The 18020-nt window shown below is 38.1% G+C and overlaps 1 protein-coding gene and 1 long non-coding RNA gene across 3 annotated transcripts in view; both read left to right on the top strand.

Annotated features, from left to right (window-relative positions):
* Positions 1-3057: 3057 nt before the first annotated feature.
* LOC121385394 lies at positions 3058-6315 on the top strand. Its single transcript, XR_005959535.1, has 2 exons — positions 3058-3286; positions 4521-6315. It is a non-coding gene; the product is annotated as an uncharacterized LOC121385394 (long non-coding RNA).
* A 10850-nt stretch (positions 6316-17165) lies between these two features.
* LOC121385448 overlaps positions 17166-18020 on the top strand; it is a 28522-nt gene continuing 27667 nt past the window's right edge. For both annotated transcript variants that reach the window (XM_041516134.1, XM_041516135.1), the window contains exon 1: positions 17166-17310. In XM_041516134.1, coding sequence (XP_041372068.1) covers positions 17199-17310 — 112 coding nt within the window. In that variant the 5' untranslated portion in view covers positions 17166-17198. The remainder of the gene's footprint in view (positions 17311-18020) is intronic.

Raw genomic sequence — 18020 nt, 5'->3', positions numbered from 1 at the left:
CCTGCAACTCGCTGTGATAATATTAACTTCATTGTTTAACATATACTTGTATCGGTGTACTGGTGTACGATGAATTTATTGCTAGACTCCGGTTAGAGTAGGAGGGGCAGGACGTAGCTCAGTGGTACAGCGCTCGCCTGATGCGCGATCGATCTAGGATCGATTCCCGTCGGTGGGACCATTGGACTGTTTCTCGCTCTAGCCAAGGCTCCACAACTAGTGTAACAAAGGCCGTGGTATGTACTATCCTGTCTGTGAGATGGCGCATATAAAAGATCCCTTGCTACTAATCGAAAAGAGTAGTCCATGAAGTGGCGACTGCGGGTTTCCTCTCTCAATATCTGTGTGGTCCTTAACCATATGTCCGACGCCACATAACCGTAAATAAAATGTGTAGAGTGCGTCGTTAAATAAAACATTAAAATTAAAATAGACTGAGGCTAGATGAATATGACAATGGCACCAGTTAAATAGTTCGCGAGCGCTCGGCCTCCTGAACTCTGTTCTGGTTAGCGACGTTATCTATCTAGCTTGAACCTGGAGTATTCCCATTCCTACTGTAATACAGCCAAGAACCTTCTTCAACCCTCTTTGTACCACGGCTGTAGCCGGATGTGTGTGTGTGTGTGGGGTGGGGTGTGTGAGGTGGGGTGTGTGGGGTGAGGGGCGGGGTGATGGTGTGTGTGTGGGGTGAGGGGCGGGGTGATGGTGTGTGTGTGGGGATAGGTGTTTGTCACCCTTCTGAAGAATGGAACCCTCTTTAGAATCTGCTTCAATTAATTATGTCCCTTCCCCTAAATTAAATTGCAGATTACTGTCTTATGGTTTTGTTTTTCTTTTCGGCAGCGCAACCACTCCTTTTAAAACCTACTCACAAGGGGGCCATTGCCCCTATAAATATTAAAGCCGAGCGCTTTTCTTTTCGTTTTAATTATTTTTTCATTTGGATGGCCTTTTGACGAGTTAGTCCATGTTCTCTTTCCCCCAGTAGTACTCCCCCCCCCCCCAAAAAAAAAAAAAAAAAAAAAAAAAAAAAAAAAAAAAAAAAAAATAGAAAAAAGAAGAAAGAAAAACGACCCCCCCATATATCCTGGGTCCGCCCCTGCTATTTTTTTTTTTTTTTTTTTTTTTTTTTAAATTTCAGGCAGGTCCCGAACATGCCGGGTGCCCCATTTATTTCAGAAAAGACCTCCCTATTTACAATAAAACAGGTTCTCCTTGAATGTGGCCAATAAAGATATACATATAAGTGTCAGTGCTTGTTTCAAAATAATATACATTTTAATTAGTGCATGTTTGTATTTTTGTTTTCTTTACTGTGATTAGTGTATATGGCTTAGGTGATGTGTATTCACAATATATAAACCTGGTTTGCGGACCTGACCCCCAAAGCTACAAGCCGGGGGGTCCAGGTCTATTTTTCTACATTTGGTGCAATTTGCCATTTTTTATCATAGTTTATATGTAAATGGTCCGCCCCTGCTAAGTACAGCCTTTTAGTTGTACGGCTTGTTTCGTACTAAACATGTCTGCGTGTTCCCAGCAAATTATCTTGACCTTTTGCGACGACGTGCCTGTTCGACAATCGTCGCAAAATAATTATGTATATGTAGCGGGCGATTTGCAGTGAGCAATACAGAGCAATACATGCAACGGGAGTGGTTCTTTCAAAACTCATCTAACGAGCGAGGACCAGTTGTAACATACATCTTTTATTACACTGGGTCGATATAACCTGGTTGCCATAAAATATGTGCACTACGCACTGGTCAGACGCAGATGTAATGTCCCCATACCAAGCCATACTTTTGTCACGATCGATTTTCACGTACATGTTTGCACAAAGAAGCAAATGCTTACGGTAATAAATAATTAAATCGAAGTAAGGAAGGAAATATTTTATTTAACGACGCACTTATCACTTTTTATTTACGGTCATATGACGTCAGACATATAGTTAAGGACCAGACTGATATTGAGAGAGGAAACACGCTGTCGCCACTTCAAGGGCTACTCTTTTCGATTAGCAGCAAGGGATCTTTTATATGCACCATCCCACAGACAGGGTAGTACATACCACGACCTTTGATATGCTAGGCGTGGTGCACTGGCTGGAACGAGAAGTGGCCCAATGGGCCCACCGACGGGGATCGACCCCAAACCGATCGCGCATCAAGCCAGCGCTTTACCACTGGGTTACGTCTCGCCCGTATACAGATGGGTTAAACATATTTTAATTAATCAGTCATGAGAAAGGAAAAGAAAGGGATTTTTGTTTAAGGATGCATCCGGACATTATTTGTTTAACGACACTACTAGAGCACATTGATTTATTAATAATCATCAGTTATTGGATGTCAAACGATTGATAATTCTGACATATAGTCTTAGAGAAGAAACCCGCTAATTGTTTTCATTAGAGCAAGGCATTTTTATATGCACCATCCCACAGACAGATAGCACATACCATGGTCATTAATATACCAGTCGTAGTGCACTGGCTGGAATATGAAATAACCCAGTTGGCCCACTGGGTGGGGGGGGGGGGGGGGGTGGGGTCAATCGTAGACCGACCGCGCTTCAAGCGAGCACATTACCACTGAGCTAGACCGACCTCGGTGACGTCGTGCTTAGGCCATCGGTCTTCAGGCTGGTAGGTACTGGGTTCGGATCCCAGTCGAGGCATGGGGTTTTTTAATCCAGATACTGACTCCAAACCCCGAGTGAGTGCTCCACAAGGCTCAATGGGTAGGTGTAAACCACTTGCACCGACCAGTGGTCCATAACTGGTTCAACAAAGGCCATGGTTTGTGCTATCCTGCCTATGGGAAGCGCAAATAAAAGATCCCTTGCTGCCTGTCGTAAAAGAGTAGCCTATGTGGCGACAGCAGGTTTCCTCTATAAAACCAGTGTCAGAATGACCATATGTTTGACGTCCAATAGCCGATGATAAGATAAAAAAATCAGTGCGCTCTAGTGGCGTCGTTAAATAGAACAAACTTACTTTTACCACTGGGCTACGTGTTTAACCTTGTTTATGACTATAGATGTCTTAACCAATAATTAGTTACTATTACCATTATACCATTAGTTTAGTATCATGTTTGTCTGTGCCATGCTTGTACAGTGTATAAATATATATTGTAAACAGAATTCATGTTTTGCATTCAGCTGCATATGTAAAAATTGTATATGTTTTAAAAGTTTATCTTGTCGTATCTTATGATGACGTCACAGTGACGTTATTTTGGAACAAAATACCTTATCGGTTGTGAGATTCAGGAAGGTAATGTATTTTCTTGTACTGACTATGGGAGAGACATTGGGGTAGGGTAGTCAACTACATATAATTGTAAAATAGTGCTGGATATTCTGAGACTTTTAACTGTTTGTTGTTGAAATCGATGGAAGGGACGTAGCCCACTGCTAAAACGCTCGTTTGATGCGCGGTCAGTTTAGGATCGATCCCCGCCGATGAGCCCATGTGGGTTATTTCTCGTTCTAGACATTGCATCACGACTGGTATATCAAAGGCCGTGGTATGTGCTATCCTGTCAGTGGGATGGTGCATATAAAAGATCCCTAGATGCTAAATGGAAAAATGTGGAGTTAAGGTATAACGCGCTCATCATGACGTCAGATTAATTACGTCACATACGTAGGAGGCTTCCACCCCTCTTGAAGAGTATTCCACAGAAAAAGCAAAATGTCAGACGGTGAAAAATTGCATGTGTTTTGTCATACAAGATATTTACAAAGTCAATGTAAGTGATATGGTTTCAGTCTAATATGTGGAATCCATGTCAAGGTAATTTTTTTTTTTTTTTCACGATTTAGGTTTGGACAAAAAGTGGAGAAAAACTAAAGATAATTAGACAGGAGAGTAATTTATCGTAGTTGTGGTTCGGACTTTAGTGGAGCCATTCCCAATCACTGCACAATGACTAGTATATCAACGGCAGGGTTGGAGCTGGGGTTGGGGGGGGGGGGGGGGGAGGGTTATATGTCGCGTCGCACGCGTGCGGTTAGGATACGGCAATTGAAATCAATGATTTCTAAAATAATCGCTCTCGTCGCTCTCGTCGCTCGCGGCCGGTTAGGATACAGCTTTACTGTAACGTTGCAATGCCTTGTATACGTTGTATAGCTTTATCATGTTCTGCTATAGGTCATGTTTGACAATGGCAATTTACCATTTTCAAAGAGTTATGGCCTTTGAACGTGGGATATTATATATGAACGTTTGTTTTCCGAACATATTTTTGCAATGCCTCAATATATTGAGATGACATTTTGTGTCTAGCTTTAACATGACTGTACTGTCAAAGATCAAGTTTCACTTTCATGGCGATTTACCCATTTTCACAGATAGTCTAATCCAAATTTCTCAAAATGTGCTTTAAAAAAGTATTGTAGGCATTTTGAGTTATGACCTTTGTAACTAGAAGATAAGATTTGTATTGCTTTAGGAGCACTCTCAGAATTCTTGTTGAAGATAAATAAATTATTTGTTGTTTCAGAAATGGACGCCATTGCTGTTCTGTTCATCATTGTGGCCATGTGCTTCGCAGCGGTCGGCGTGATTGCCGTCGTCTACGTCATCAGGAAGGGAATGCGCGCAGACCGCCAGACGTCAGGAGAGGACAGTTTAGCAGACGTCAGTCTCGTGTGACCATGTCGTCTGTTCCCGTCATTCCATTTTAAAACATTTTAAAACCATTCCAAAACATTTTTAAATTTCAACACAAGGTGACCAGCAGAGGCCGCTGCAGGGTCAGAGCGGGGGTTGGGGGATTGGGGTGCGTGTTCAAGCTTCAGGTTGACAGCATTTCTGAATTTCAACACCAGTAGAGGCCGCTGCAGGGTTGGAGCTGGGGTTGGGGTGGCTGGGTAGGTGCGTATTCAAGCTTCAGGTTGACAACATTTCTGAATTTCAACACCAGCGTTGGAGGGTCGGAGCAGTTGTGAATGACGGGGTATGTTGAGGTATATGTAGTGAGACACAAAAGATTTTCAACATCATGATGTCGTTTTGCAAGGCACCACGTGACGGTCATGGTTATAATTATGCGCAATGCAGTTTTGAAGACGAGACACTCTTGGCGTGGAACCTTGTGATAAGTAAATTCTGTGATAAACAGGACACGCGTAATGGACACGAGAGACAGCGGTACCATTGTTCATTCGCATAGGAAGTGTCATCCTTGTAGTGCCTTTTGGTGAGATGGAAGAGTCCATATGTCAGCATTCACATTCTCTTAATGTATCTACATCATGTTCATGGCCTCGTGATTTGGATTCCTCACCAATTCGTTACAACGCTTACGCAGTTTTGCGGTTCTACGTCGAGTTGCCAGTGTTTAAAACGTCTTGACTTAGTTTTCTTCTTACGGCAAAACCAACCGAAAACATTGTAGCTGGTGCTGACAGTTGTTTCGATCACAGGTTTGGAACAAACAGAACGAATGTTTCAACAGCACTGTTGGATTCGAGGAAGGGTGGGAACCTCATTATGTTATTGAAATGTTTAATGAAAAAACAGTGAGAACTACAACAAAGGCAGAACTTTGCAAGAACGACGCCCCCCCACCCCCCACCCCCCACCCCCTCTTTTCCAGATGTCTTGGATCCGGTACTGGTTACAAGTTTCAGAAGTAAAGCTAACTGATGGTCTGCTTGGCTCTAGGGACTGTTAAAGGAATTATAGGCGTGGGTTCGGAATGTTATGCAGGGAAGTGGATTCTTCATGCAACTACTTAAATGGAAGTTGTATCATAACGGTGAATACACTTTAAAATAAAGTCGGGAAGAAACGTTTTTTTCTGCACCCGTTCGACCCCCACCCCTCTGGATCCGCGACTGAATTAAGGCATATTGACGATGCACCTATAAAGTCTTTAAGTAACAGTGCCAATATTCTTAGAATCTGCCATTCCCAGATATGTTCGTCAAGATTACACTCGCTTTTAGGATCGTTTAATTGTTTAAAGATCCATTCCTGTGTATTACTATTGCGATTTCCATTTATAAAAATGTACCTCTGTGTTTTGTTTATGTATATATGGGTAAAGAGAAAAGGAGAGGAGAGACATTCAGAGAGAGAGAGAGAAAGAGAATGAGAGAGAAAGAATGAGAGAGAGAAAGAATGAGAGAGAGAGAGAGAGAGAGAGAGAGAGAGAGAGAGAGAGAGAGAGAGAGAGAGAGAGAGAGAGAGAGAGAGAGAGTGAGTCAGTCATTTATTACAAATTGCTTTGCATAAAGATTTCATTTTGTACTTTGAAACCACGTTCTTTGGAAATAAATAATTACATTATACAGTTGTTGTTTTTATTGACTGACAAAGGGTAAATACATGATTAATGTAATACTAGAGACGTATACTCAGTAGAAATGATAGTTGATTTCCATGGTAGACATTACGATGCCTGATGCTATTTCATATTTTGAACTTTACTGCATACTTTATTATCTCTTGAGTTAATGTCTTGCACATTTTGTTTTATCCTCTATAGACGAAGTAACGGACTTGACTACCGTGTTGGCAGTAGTCACAACGGGTCCTACCGGTGGGGCAGGACATGGCCTTCTGATATCACCACTGTTATGACAGTGATTCACGATTGCATTCCATCATAACTGTACGTATTCTAATGAACTCTGTCCGGGGCTAGTTTTGACTTCGTAAACTGGTCTGGGAGTGGCAGTCCTCTTTTTGGCCGTGCAAAAGGGATATAATCTTCAGTAAAGGATTCCCTTTGGGAGTGGCTGTCCTATAGACGAGTCATTAGATAGAGATTCGCGGAGATTCTACATTGTGCAGAGATACGTCTTTGATCACATATTATGGTTTTGTCGTTCCAATTATTATGTAGACTTTTTTTTTATTAATCACACAAATAATGGATGTATTCGCCTTGGGAGATCGCCTGCAATTTTTATTTCCCCAATCTTCCAACCGGAACGGACTATATGTTATATCTCCGTCCTTCTGTCCGTCTCTCTGTCTGTCTGTCTGTCTGCACCACATAGTATTTTGTGGACTTTTTTTTGACAATGCCTCAAAATACGGAGCTGAAAATTTGTACATAGCTTTGTTATGTAGACTTCCAGAACAAGTTCGATTTTCATGGAAATTTGTCAAGGGCTATAACTCTGTCTAATATGGCTCTGCCATGTTTCATAGAGTTACCGGCCTCGATGGTGTCGTTGTTAAGCCATCGGACATACAGGGTAGGTAGCTTTGTACCGACTCCAACCCAGAGGGTGTTTCAACAACTCAGTGGGTAGATGTAAGACCACTACACCCTGTTCTCTCTCACTAACCACTAACAACTAACCCACTGTCCTGGGCAGACAGCTCGGATAGCTGGGGTTGGTGCCCAGGACAATGTGCTTCACCCTTAATTGAATATAAGCACGGGAATAAGTTGAAATGAAAACAATTATAAGAGTTATGGCTCTTAAAGGCGCTCAATCACGGATTTAGTGGGCCTTATTTCTCTAAATATGGATTATAAATGGAAATTACATTCATTTGGAATACCAAACCTAGTTATTGTATGATCCAAAACATTTTAATTGAACTACGATCAAGGGAATTCCATGACACGCTTCTTTTTTAAAATCTGTAAGTCTTCTTGTGAAAAGTCATAAAAATACGGCAAAACAGACTCGTAGTGATGAGGCTATATATACGACAACCGTATAATGTATTTTTGAATTTTATATAAACGACCGCCGTGTATAGAGACTTGGCAAATGAGGGCCGGCTATATATACATGGCAAATAATAAAAAATATATTATTTCATGACGAAAATAACTGAATACGCTGAAATAAAATAATAAACAGTCGGAACATGAACTCACCAGTGATTGTTATTATTATTATTATTATTATTATTATTATTATCAGGCGCGTGTACATGGAATTTAGCAGGGATAGTCTAGACAGTTACAACGCTATAGTGCTTGGTTCAAAAACGGATAACATGTTTTTCGTTAAACGTTTGCAAATTATTTTGACTAATTTGCAAAGTGGTCATTCGGGTTAATGTATAGCGTAAAAAACACAGAGTATAGGGACCTACTGTTGCATGTTTTGCCATCCAAAGGTTGGCTAATTATTACTTAACCCAGTTGAATCCAGTCCTACGTGCAGGGACAAGTTCAGCCTGCTATTTGTGCGTGTGTGCAAGTACGTTAATCTTGCATTTGTATAGCCACCCCCCCCCCCCCCCCCTAGATAAAACACCGCCCCAAAACCACCCCAAAAAGGTAGTAGTAGGATAATAATAATAATAATAATAATAATAATAACAACAACAACTGTATTATTATTATTATTATTGCATGTATTATCATGTTGGTAAAGTCACATCGCGGTGGGGTGGGTGGGTGGGTGCGGTTGTTACAGAAACATTACATAATTTAGACAGGAACCCGGGAGCCGTTTCAGCGTTACTGGTATAAAACATATGTATTTTGAGTTTATTGCCCCTTGCAATTTTGCGCATTTGAAATATGACTAAATACAGCAAAATAACCTTTTAGTCATACAGTATATTTATTTGCGGTAAAATTAACTTTAAAAAAAATGTACGTAAAAAATTGCAATCGGTTTAAAATTATTAACTTCAAGCCCTGTTGATAGTATGTGTACTGTCCACAGTTAGTTTCTCTTTCAAATATTTTACCTCAGCAGCTGATAATTTGTAATTTTTATTTATTTATTTATTTTTTTTATTGTTGTTGTTGTTGTTGTTGTTGTTGTTGTTGTTGTTGTTGTTGTTGTTGTTGTTGTTGTTGTTGTTGTTGTTGTTATTATTATTATTATTATTATTATTATTATTTTATTTTTAATTTTTTTTATTATTAACTTTTTGTTAGTACTCTAGGGGCAATATTACGCTATGCATGTCTATGGAAACCGTTCACAAAAGGGTCCGCTAGATTCATATACTCCCCCCCCCCCCCTCCCCCCCGTTCAGAAAACGTACTCTTCGTACAGTACTTAGTATGTATTCCTCCTGTTCCAGATGGTTCGGTAATATGGATCAGTCGAGTACTTATTTACCGCCTATATACATTTTTGCTGTGAATATAGCCAGCCCTCGGTCGCGGTGGCTATATACACGGCCGTCGTATATATAGTCACATCGTATACAAACACCGTCTAGTTCAGAGTATTCTTTAAAAATGTAACAATTCCTATTCCAAGTCAGCTGTTATGGCATATTTTGTATATTAATGAATTTAATAAGGTCGAAAATGAAGGTGTTTGTGATCTAGATGTTTTTTGCGTAGACTAATGATAAATTTACCTATAGATGCAAAGGCCTAACTAGTCAGGATTGTCGACGTTTAACATGCTTCTGTTAATAAAATAAATTAATATATAAGCTTATTATCATTCAGTACATGTTTTTATTAATTTTTATTCACTTATTTTCATTGTGTTTTTTTTCTATTTACCCTACGTCGCAGAGGACGGTCAAGCGTTCTAGTTACACAAGCTTGGTAAATCGTTTTCACACTGCAGTTATTCGGGGGTTGCCAGCCACGTGACTACAAAAATAAACGTCACACCTGTTCGCTGCAAATAACCGTTATTTTTTTACATAATTCAATTATTTTTACAAAATACTAGTAATAAGTGGGTTATGGTAGTTATGTAGATAGTTAAATAAAGTACTTTTAGCGACAAATCAAATGTATATATTTTCAGATAATACTTTGTTAGGTCATTAATTATGTCAACCATCCGTGACAGAGCGCCTTTAAATTGGGTTTTTTGTTTTGTTTTGGGGGGCTTTGTTTTTTAGTTGTTTGTTTTGTTTTTGTTTGTGTTTTGGGAGGGTGGGTGCGTGGTTTAGTTGGTTGGTTGGTTGGTAGGGGACATGCTTTAGCAGTAGTACTCTCAGAATGCTTCTTATGTTATGTTATGTTATGTTTTATTATGATTATGATTATGATTATTATGATTATTATGATTATGATTATGATTATGATGATTATGATGATTATGAATAATTGATATTGTGTGAGGAAATGACTGGATAATGCAGTTTTTGAAGTTATTATAATTTGATGATAATTGATATGATGATTAAATTATGGGTTAATGATTATGATGATTATTATGACAGATGATTTGATTATGATAATTGATATGATGATTATTAGGAAATGACTGGGTATAATTATGATTTGAAGTTTTAGATAATTTGATGAATGATTATGATATTGTATGAGGAAATGACTGGTTATTATGTTTTTGATGAGTTACACAGATATTTTGATGAAATAATTGATATTATGTTAGGAAATGACTGGGTTAATGATTATTTTTGAATTATTACAGATAATTTGATGATTATGATTATGATGATTATGATTATGATTATGATTATGATAATATTGATTTATGAGGAAATGATGGGTTAATGCATTTTTAAGTTTACAGATTATTTGATGAAATAATTGATATTATGATGAGGAAATGACTTATTAATGCATTATCAAGTTACACAGATAATTTGATGATTATGATTGATATTATGTGAGGAAATGACTTATTATGAGTTTATGATTACACAGATAATTTGATGAAATAATTGATATTTTGTGAGGAAATGACTGGGTTAATGCAGTTTTTGAAGTTACACAGATAATTTGATGAAATAATTGATATTTTGTGAGGAAATGACTGGGTTAATGCAGTTTTTGAAGTTACACAGATAATTTGATGAAATAATTGATATTGTGTGAGGAAATGACTGGGTTAATGCAGTTTTTGAAGTTACACAGATAATTTGATGAAATAATTGATATTGTGTGAGGAAATGACTGGGTTAATGCAGTTTTTGAAGTTACACAGATAATTTGATGAAATAATTGATATTGTGTGAGGAAATGACTGGGTTAATGCAGTTTTTGAAGTTACTCAGATAATTATGATTATGATTATGATATTATGATTAGGAAATGACTGGGTTAATGCAGTTTTTAAGTTTACAGATAATATGATGAAATAATTTATATTATGATTATGATTATGACTGGGTTAATATTTTTGAAGTTATTATGATTATAATTTTATGAAATAATTGATATTGTGTGAGGAAATGACTGGGTTAATGCAGTTTTTGAAGTTACACAGATAATTTGATGAAATAATTGATATTGTGTGAGGAAATGACTGGGTTAATGCAGTTTTTGAAGTTACACAGATAATTTGATGAAATAATTGATATTGTGTGAGGAAATGACTGGGTTAATGCAGTTTTTGAAGTTACACAGATAATTATGATTATGATTAATATGGGTTATGATATTTTGTTAGGAAATGACTGGGTTATTATGATTTTTTAAGTTATGATTATGATTATGATTAATTTGATGAAATATGATTTGATATGATTGATTATGATTATGATTATGATTATGATTATTATTATGATTATGATTAGTTATTATGATTATGATTATGATTATGATGATTATGATTATTATGATTATGATTATTATGATTATGATTATGATTATTATGATTTTGATTATGATTATGATTATTATGATTATTGTATTTATTTTATTTGTTTTGGTATTTGTTTCTTAAAATATGGATATGGTCTATTCGAGAGGCGTTAATACGAGAGCACACAGTCATAACTCCTCGCCCTCTCTTCACACTCGCCTGAGTAATCTGAAATGTACATTTTACCCTTATGACATGTCTAACTAGACTGTGGCTTCATGAACGAACGTTCTTCATATTTGGTCGTGTGCAATGTGTTATTTGAGTGTATACCAGACCTATACCCTCCCCTTTGAAATTTCTTCATATTTGGTCGTGTGCAATGTGTTATTTGAGTGTATACCAGACCTATATCTTCCCCTTTGAAATTTCTTCATATTTGGTCGTGTGCAATGTGTTATTTGAGTGTATACCAGACCTATATCTTCCCCTTTGAAATTTCTTCATATTTGGTCGTGTGCAATGTGTTATTTGCGTGTATACCAGACCTATACCCTCCCCTTTGAAATTTCTTCATATTTGGTCGTGTGCAATGTGTTATTTGAGTGTATACCAGACCTATATCTTCCCCTTTGAAATTTCTTCTTACCTAGTCATGTGAAATGTATTATTTAAGTGTATACCAGACCTATACCCTCCCCTATACAGAACCTTTACTTTTTGCCTTATTATATAATTAATATAATATATCAACAACAAAATGATTGGGCACAGGTTTTTTCCTGTAGTGTGTGTATTAGTGATTAATATGTAAAATATTTGTTATCAAGGAACTGGAAAATGATGTAAAGGTATTTAACGTTAAACATAGGCTAGTTGTTGTATTGGAGTGGCGATCCTTCACTACCGTTTGGAAGGCAGCGATTGCGCAGAATTTATATAGGTTGGTCTCTGACGGTAAGAGAGCGTTGATAACTGTCCAAATGTCCATCTAGCTCTCTTACAGTCAGAGTACTCGGACTATGTAAAAACCACATGCATGTAGGCTTAGAGGTTGCACTATACCAATTAATTTCCGGCTGGGTCGAAGTTCGAGGTGTACCGAACTTTTGATAGAGAAGTTAACACCACAAGTCCTGTGATTGGTTATAAATGTGAGTGTGTTGGTTGTAAAAAAAATTAGTTTCATCTGGGCTAAAAATGTATGCAATTTTATTTGATGTAGTACCACCGTGTCAAGTAGCCTTGTGCTTGGAACATGTATGGGGTACCTGTAAAAAAAAGTACTAAAATTTTGTGCGAAACTAGGGGTGTTGCAGAAACATCTGGTTATACCGAAAATGAGCCATGAAAGGTACCATTTTCTGCAGTTAATACTTTGAGGTAGGGGTTGTAGTACTGATATTTATGGGTCACAATTTGGTTGATATATTGCATATAGTGTTTTTAAACGCAAACGTTAACATGGTCGCCTATGGGATTTGAATTGGTATAGTCCAACCTATAGCACATATTCAGTGCATAATAAAAAAGATTATGATTTTTGTGATTTAATTAAATTAAACTACACTATTTGATTAATTAGCCGTCACTCGGCCATGCAAGTTCACAATGACCTTGACCTTGACAATAATTACTGTACATAGCTCTGAATGGAGTTTGAACAAAAATTAGCACTGAGGAAAAGTTGGTTTTGGCCTATAATTCATACTATACAGATTTGAATGTTCTTATTTACATGGTGTTTGACTTGCCATATACAACTGCTCTTAAATATGTTAATATATCTAGGCAGTCTGAACTTAGATTTTAATAGCAATTTATTTTTATATTAAAAATAACATGTGCCAATATTGGGATATGTCTTTAACTTCTATAAACATAGTTAATGTTTCATGTGTGTACTTCTGTTAGCTTAACTTTTTAAAGACCTGATTTTTATTGTCCTTTTGGCATATTTATAGGGTGCTAAGTCATATTTTAGACAAATTTGTAGTTTTAGGGGAAACATTTTTTTACTTTGAAGAATTTTTTTACCAAAGCCATAATTAAATTTTTTGTCACTATTGTGCCTTCTGTTCTCATTTATACATAACATAAGCTTGTTAAACATATCTTTAGGTCTCCAGATCAACTCTTTTTTAAAAATAATCACTTAGTTTGCTCCCATGAAGTGTATTTTAAGTGTATACTAGATTGGAACCAATTTTTTCCAGATTTGATTATCTACCTTGGTGTAATTTGATGATTTATTTTATTGTTAATGCTGTATTATCCAATGTTAATAGCTAAATGATATGCTGGATTACAGATTGTAGGAATACATCCAATACATATTGTATTGATTGGATTAGAAAATAATGCAATAAAATAGATGTTCGGGTAATTATGTCACTTAAAAACAGGTTTTTTTAGTAATGAATCAAAAATAAATATGCGAAAGCTGCATGATAATTCCAGATATAACAAATTTTTAAAACCTCCAACTACAGTAGGGTATACATAAAATATAGTCAGGAATATTGGTGGCTGCCAATGGTTTTGATGGTCCAATTTGAAAATCTGCATAGCTGATGGATTTGAAATTCCCGCACATGGTAACTTGAAGATGCCCACACTCAGCATACAGGATTTTTCTTTCCAACAGTGATGTGCAGGACATTAAGTCATTACTTCATACAGATGCAGTCATGTTGGTTTTTCCTTCCTCAGACATTGTATTTTTTTAATACTGATATTTCTTTGATGTGCCTATTGAGGTCTTCATAATCTAGGGGTCAGTCAAGTACATGTGTTTCAATGGAATAAGTTTAAGGAGTTGAGGTACTCTGAATAGCCATGCTGTCTCTACATATATAGCTGAGCACACACACACATCTGACAATAATATCTTCAGGAGTATTATTTTAAAAAAATTATTTTTTTCAAATATGACATATGCATTTGTACAAAACTGTACAAAATACATGTGTTTTGTGAGGTGTACATTAAATTAGGTTGCACTGTAGAAACAACAGTTTCAGTGAGGTTGTCAGTTTATGTCAGAAGACACCAGATCCTGGTTGTCATAAAAACACATGATTCACCACCTTTTGAAACATGTATGTTATCAGTATAGGTTGCACTATACCAATTAATTTCCGGCTGGGTCGAAGTTCGAGGTGTACCGAACTTTTGATAGAGAAGTTAACACCACAAGTCCTGTGATTGGTTATAAATGTGAGTGTGTTGGTTGTAAAAAAAATTAGTTTCATCTGGGCTAAAAATGTATGCAATTTTATTTGATGTAGTACCACCGTGTCAAGTAGCCTTGTGCTTGGAACATGTATGGGGTACCTGTAAAAAAAAGTACTAAAATTTTGTGCGAAACTAGGGGTGTTGCAGAAACATCTGGTTATACCGAAAATGAGCCATGAAAGGTACCATTTTCTGCAGTTAATACTTTGAGGTAGGGGTTGTAGTACTGATATTTATGGGTCACAATTTGGTTGATATATTGCATATAGTGTTTTTAAACGCAAACGTTAACATGGTCGCCTATGGGATTTGAATTGGTATAGTCCAACCTAGAGAGGAAACGCCGGCCTCGGTGGTGTCGTGGTGAAGCCAGGCTGGTAGGTATAGTGTTCGCAGCCCGGTACCGGCTCCAGCCCAGAGCGAGTTCGTAAGGGCTCAATGGGTAGGTGTAGAATGAATGAATGTTTAACGACACCCCAGCACGAAAAATACATCGGCTATTGGCTGTCAAACTATGGTAATGCAAACAAATAAAGTGATGGTCAACACCAATATAAAAATTCAAGATTTAAATAAAAGCAGTGTAAAGAACTGTGCAAAAATACAAATATCATAGATAGATACTGACTTTTACTCAAAATTTCAATTGTATCTCGAAGAAAACAAGGTCATTTGTGCTGTATTGGCCATTTTCAAAGAGCATATTACACCCCTGCACCACGGTGAGGTTACAGCACGCGCAGGGGTAATGGGTAGGTGTAAGGCCACTACACCCTCTTCTCTCTCACTAACAATTAACAACTAACAACTAACCCACTGTCCTGGACAGCCAGGTATCTTTTTATATGCATCATCCCACAGAGGATAGCACATACCACGGCCTTTGATATACCAGTTTTGAATATTTTTTATTCAGCATTATGGGGTGGGTGATTGAGGGGTGGGGGTGGGGGCCGCTCCCCTGCTCCGTCGTGCCTCAATATTTAGGCCTACTGTACACAGCTTTGTGTGTCACTGACTATTAGTAATGTTTTTATTACAACGCAATTTTTGCTGAAAATTACAGTTCCATTTTTGGGGGTACCCTGCATTAGCTTCAACCACTGGTAAAGTGTATTTATTTATTGTTAATGGATACTAGTATTTGCACAAATAATCAATGTCAGATGTCATCCATCGTGGTCATGGGGTCACTTGAGAATAACACACGCTCGCTTGTTACCTACATCTGGCAACCACTCGTTTCACGATAAACCGTCTCCGGGTTGCATGAAGAGAGTTCCCTGTCAAAGTTCGAGGTGTACCGTCAAATATTTACGGAGTTAAAAACAGATGTGGCTGTGATTGGTAGTAATATGTGACATTGATTATTTGTGCAAATACTTGTATCCATTAACAATAAATAAATACACTTTTATTTGTTATACAGTTTTTATGCAGTATATGCCAGAGGTTGAAACTAATGCAGGGTACCCCCAAAAATGGAACTGCAATTTTCAGCAAAAATGACTTGCTAATAAAAACATTACTAATAGTCAGCGACACACAAAGCTGTGTACAGTAGGCCTAAATATTGAGGCACGGCGGAGCAGGGGAGCAATTGGTTTTTTTCATTTTTATTTATTTAACGACGCACTCAACACATTTTAATTACGGTTATATAGCGTCAGGCATATGGTTAAGGACCACACAGATATTGAGAGAGGAAACCCGCTGTCGCCACTTAATGGGCTACTCTTTCCGATTAGCAGCAAGGGATTTTTTATATGCACCATTCCACAGACTGGATAGCACATACCACGGCCTTTGATATCAGTCGTGGTGCACTGTCTGTGACGAAAAATAGCCCAATGGGCCCACCAACGGGGATCGATCCCAAACCTAACGCGCATCGAGCGAGCGCTGTACCACTGGGCTACGTCCCGCCCCCAACAAAAATGACTGTTGCTAATAAAGACATTAATTAAATCTCTTAAATGTGACACCCATTTTCTTTAAGGTAGATTAGATGTGAGGTGCCACTCTTTATTGCTGTACTTCCTGGGTGTATTGATACGCTGCTTATTTCAGTTTAATTATAGGGGCGTAGGCGGGGGGGGGGGGGGGGGGGGGTTCGCTGAAGCAAATGGTCCACTCGGGTGGTGCAAAAACAAAATAGAAAAAGGTCCACTTGGTTCATATTCGAAAACCCCTCCCCCCCCCCCCCCCCCCCCGCCCCGGTCCAGATCACGCTACGCCCCTGAATTAGTATAAGTTAATATTATCGGCAATAGGAATCGATTTGGTCTATTAAAACCACTGTTTTATTCTATTTCTTACACCAACTTAAACCCCACCCCCTCCCCCAGAAAAACACTAAACAAGAAGAAGCCTCATATCAGGTTAGCGTAGTGTGAACGTTAATGACGTCATATACATTATGACGTCATTCGTCTATGAAGAGATAGTGATCTTCTTTAGTTGGAAACTATTAATCAACAGCAATGCTGATAACTTATTTTGTCGTTAGTTTGCTAGTAATCAGTGTGGTAGGGCGTAGCGAATCTGCAACAGTTGACGGACGTGCCGAGTCCGATCTAGAACATCTATTTTCAGGTACGTAGATCTATAAAGAGGCGGATCTAGGGGAGGGGGGGGGGGCAGGGGCCCGGGGCACCCTAAATTTTGCAACAGTAACAATTTGATTATATATTAATTTTCATATTTTACGATCTCCTCCAAGCCTCCTCCAAAGTTCCATTGGCATTCCGCCTCATGTCATTGCCCCCCCCCCCCCCAAATGGATTTTCTGGATTCGCCACTGCTATGCATAACTTCATGGCGTAGCCAGGATTTTATATTGGGGGTGGGGGTCGGGGTGGGGGCACAGGTACCCCCAAACAGAAAATGTTTTATTTAACGACGCATTTAACACATTTTATTTTACGGTTATATGGAGTCAGACGCATGTTTAAGGACCACACAGATACTGAGAGAGGAAACCCGCTGTCGCCACTTTTATATTATATAACATAACTATAGCATGCTCGGCGTTATTGGTTGGGGTACCTGTAGTGTGTGTGTGTGTGTGTGTGTGTGTGTGTGTGTGTGTGTGTGTGTGTGTGTGTGTGGTGAAAAGGGGGGGGGGGGGGTATAACAAAGGCCGTGGTATGTGCTGGGATGGTGCTTGTAAACGAACCCTTGGAACTAATTGAAACATGTAGCTAGTTTCCTCTCTAAGGTCTCACTACACAGATGTCACCAACTCTGGGGCAAAATACTAGTTTGACCCCTTTCTTTGATGTTACCCGGCCTATTTTACGACT

This window comes from Gigantopelta aegis, chromosome 11, assembly GCF_016097555.1.
Source record: "Gigantopelta aegis isolate Gae_Host chromosome 11, Gae_host_genome, whole genome shotgun sequence".
NCBI classification, from domain to species: domain Eukaryota; kingdom Metazoa; phylum Mollusca; class Gastropoda; order Neomphalida; family Peltospiridae; genus Gigantopelta; species Gigantopelta aegis.
The sequence above is the reverse complement of the archived record's forward strand: the minus strand, read 5'-3'. Positions and strand labels throughout refer to the sequence as shown.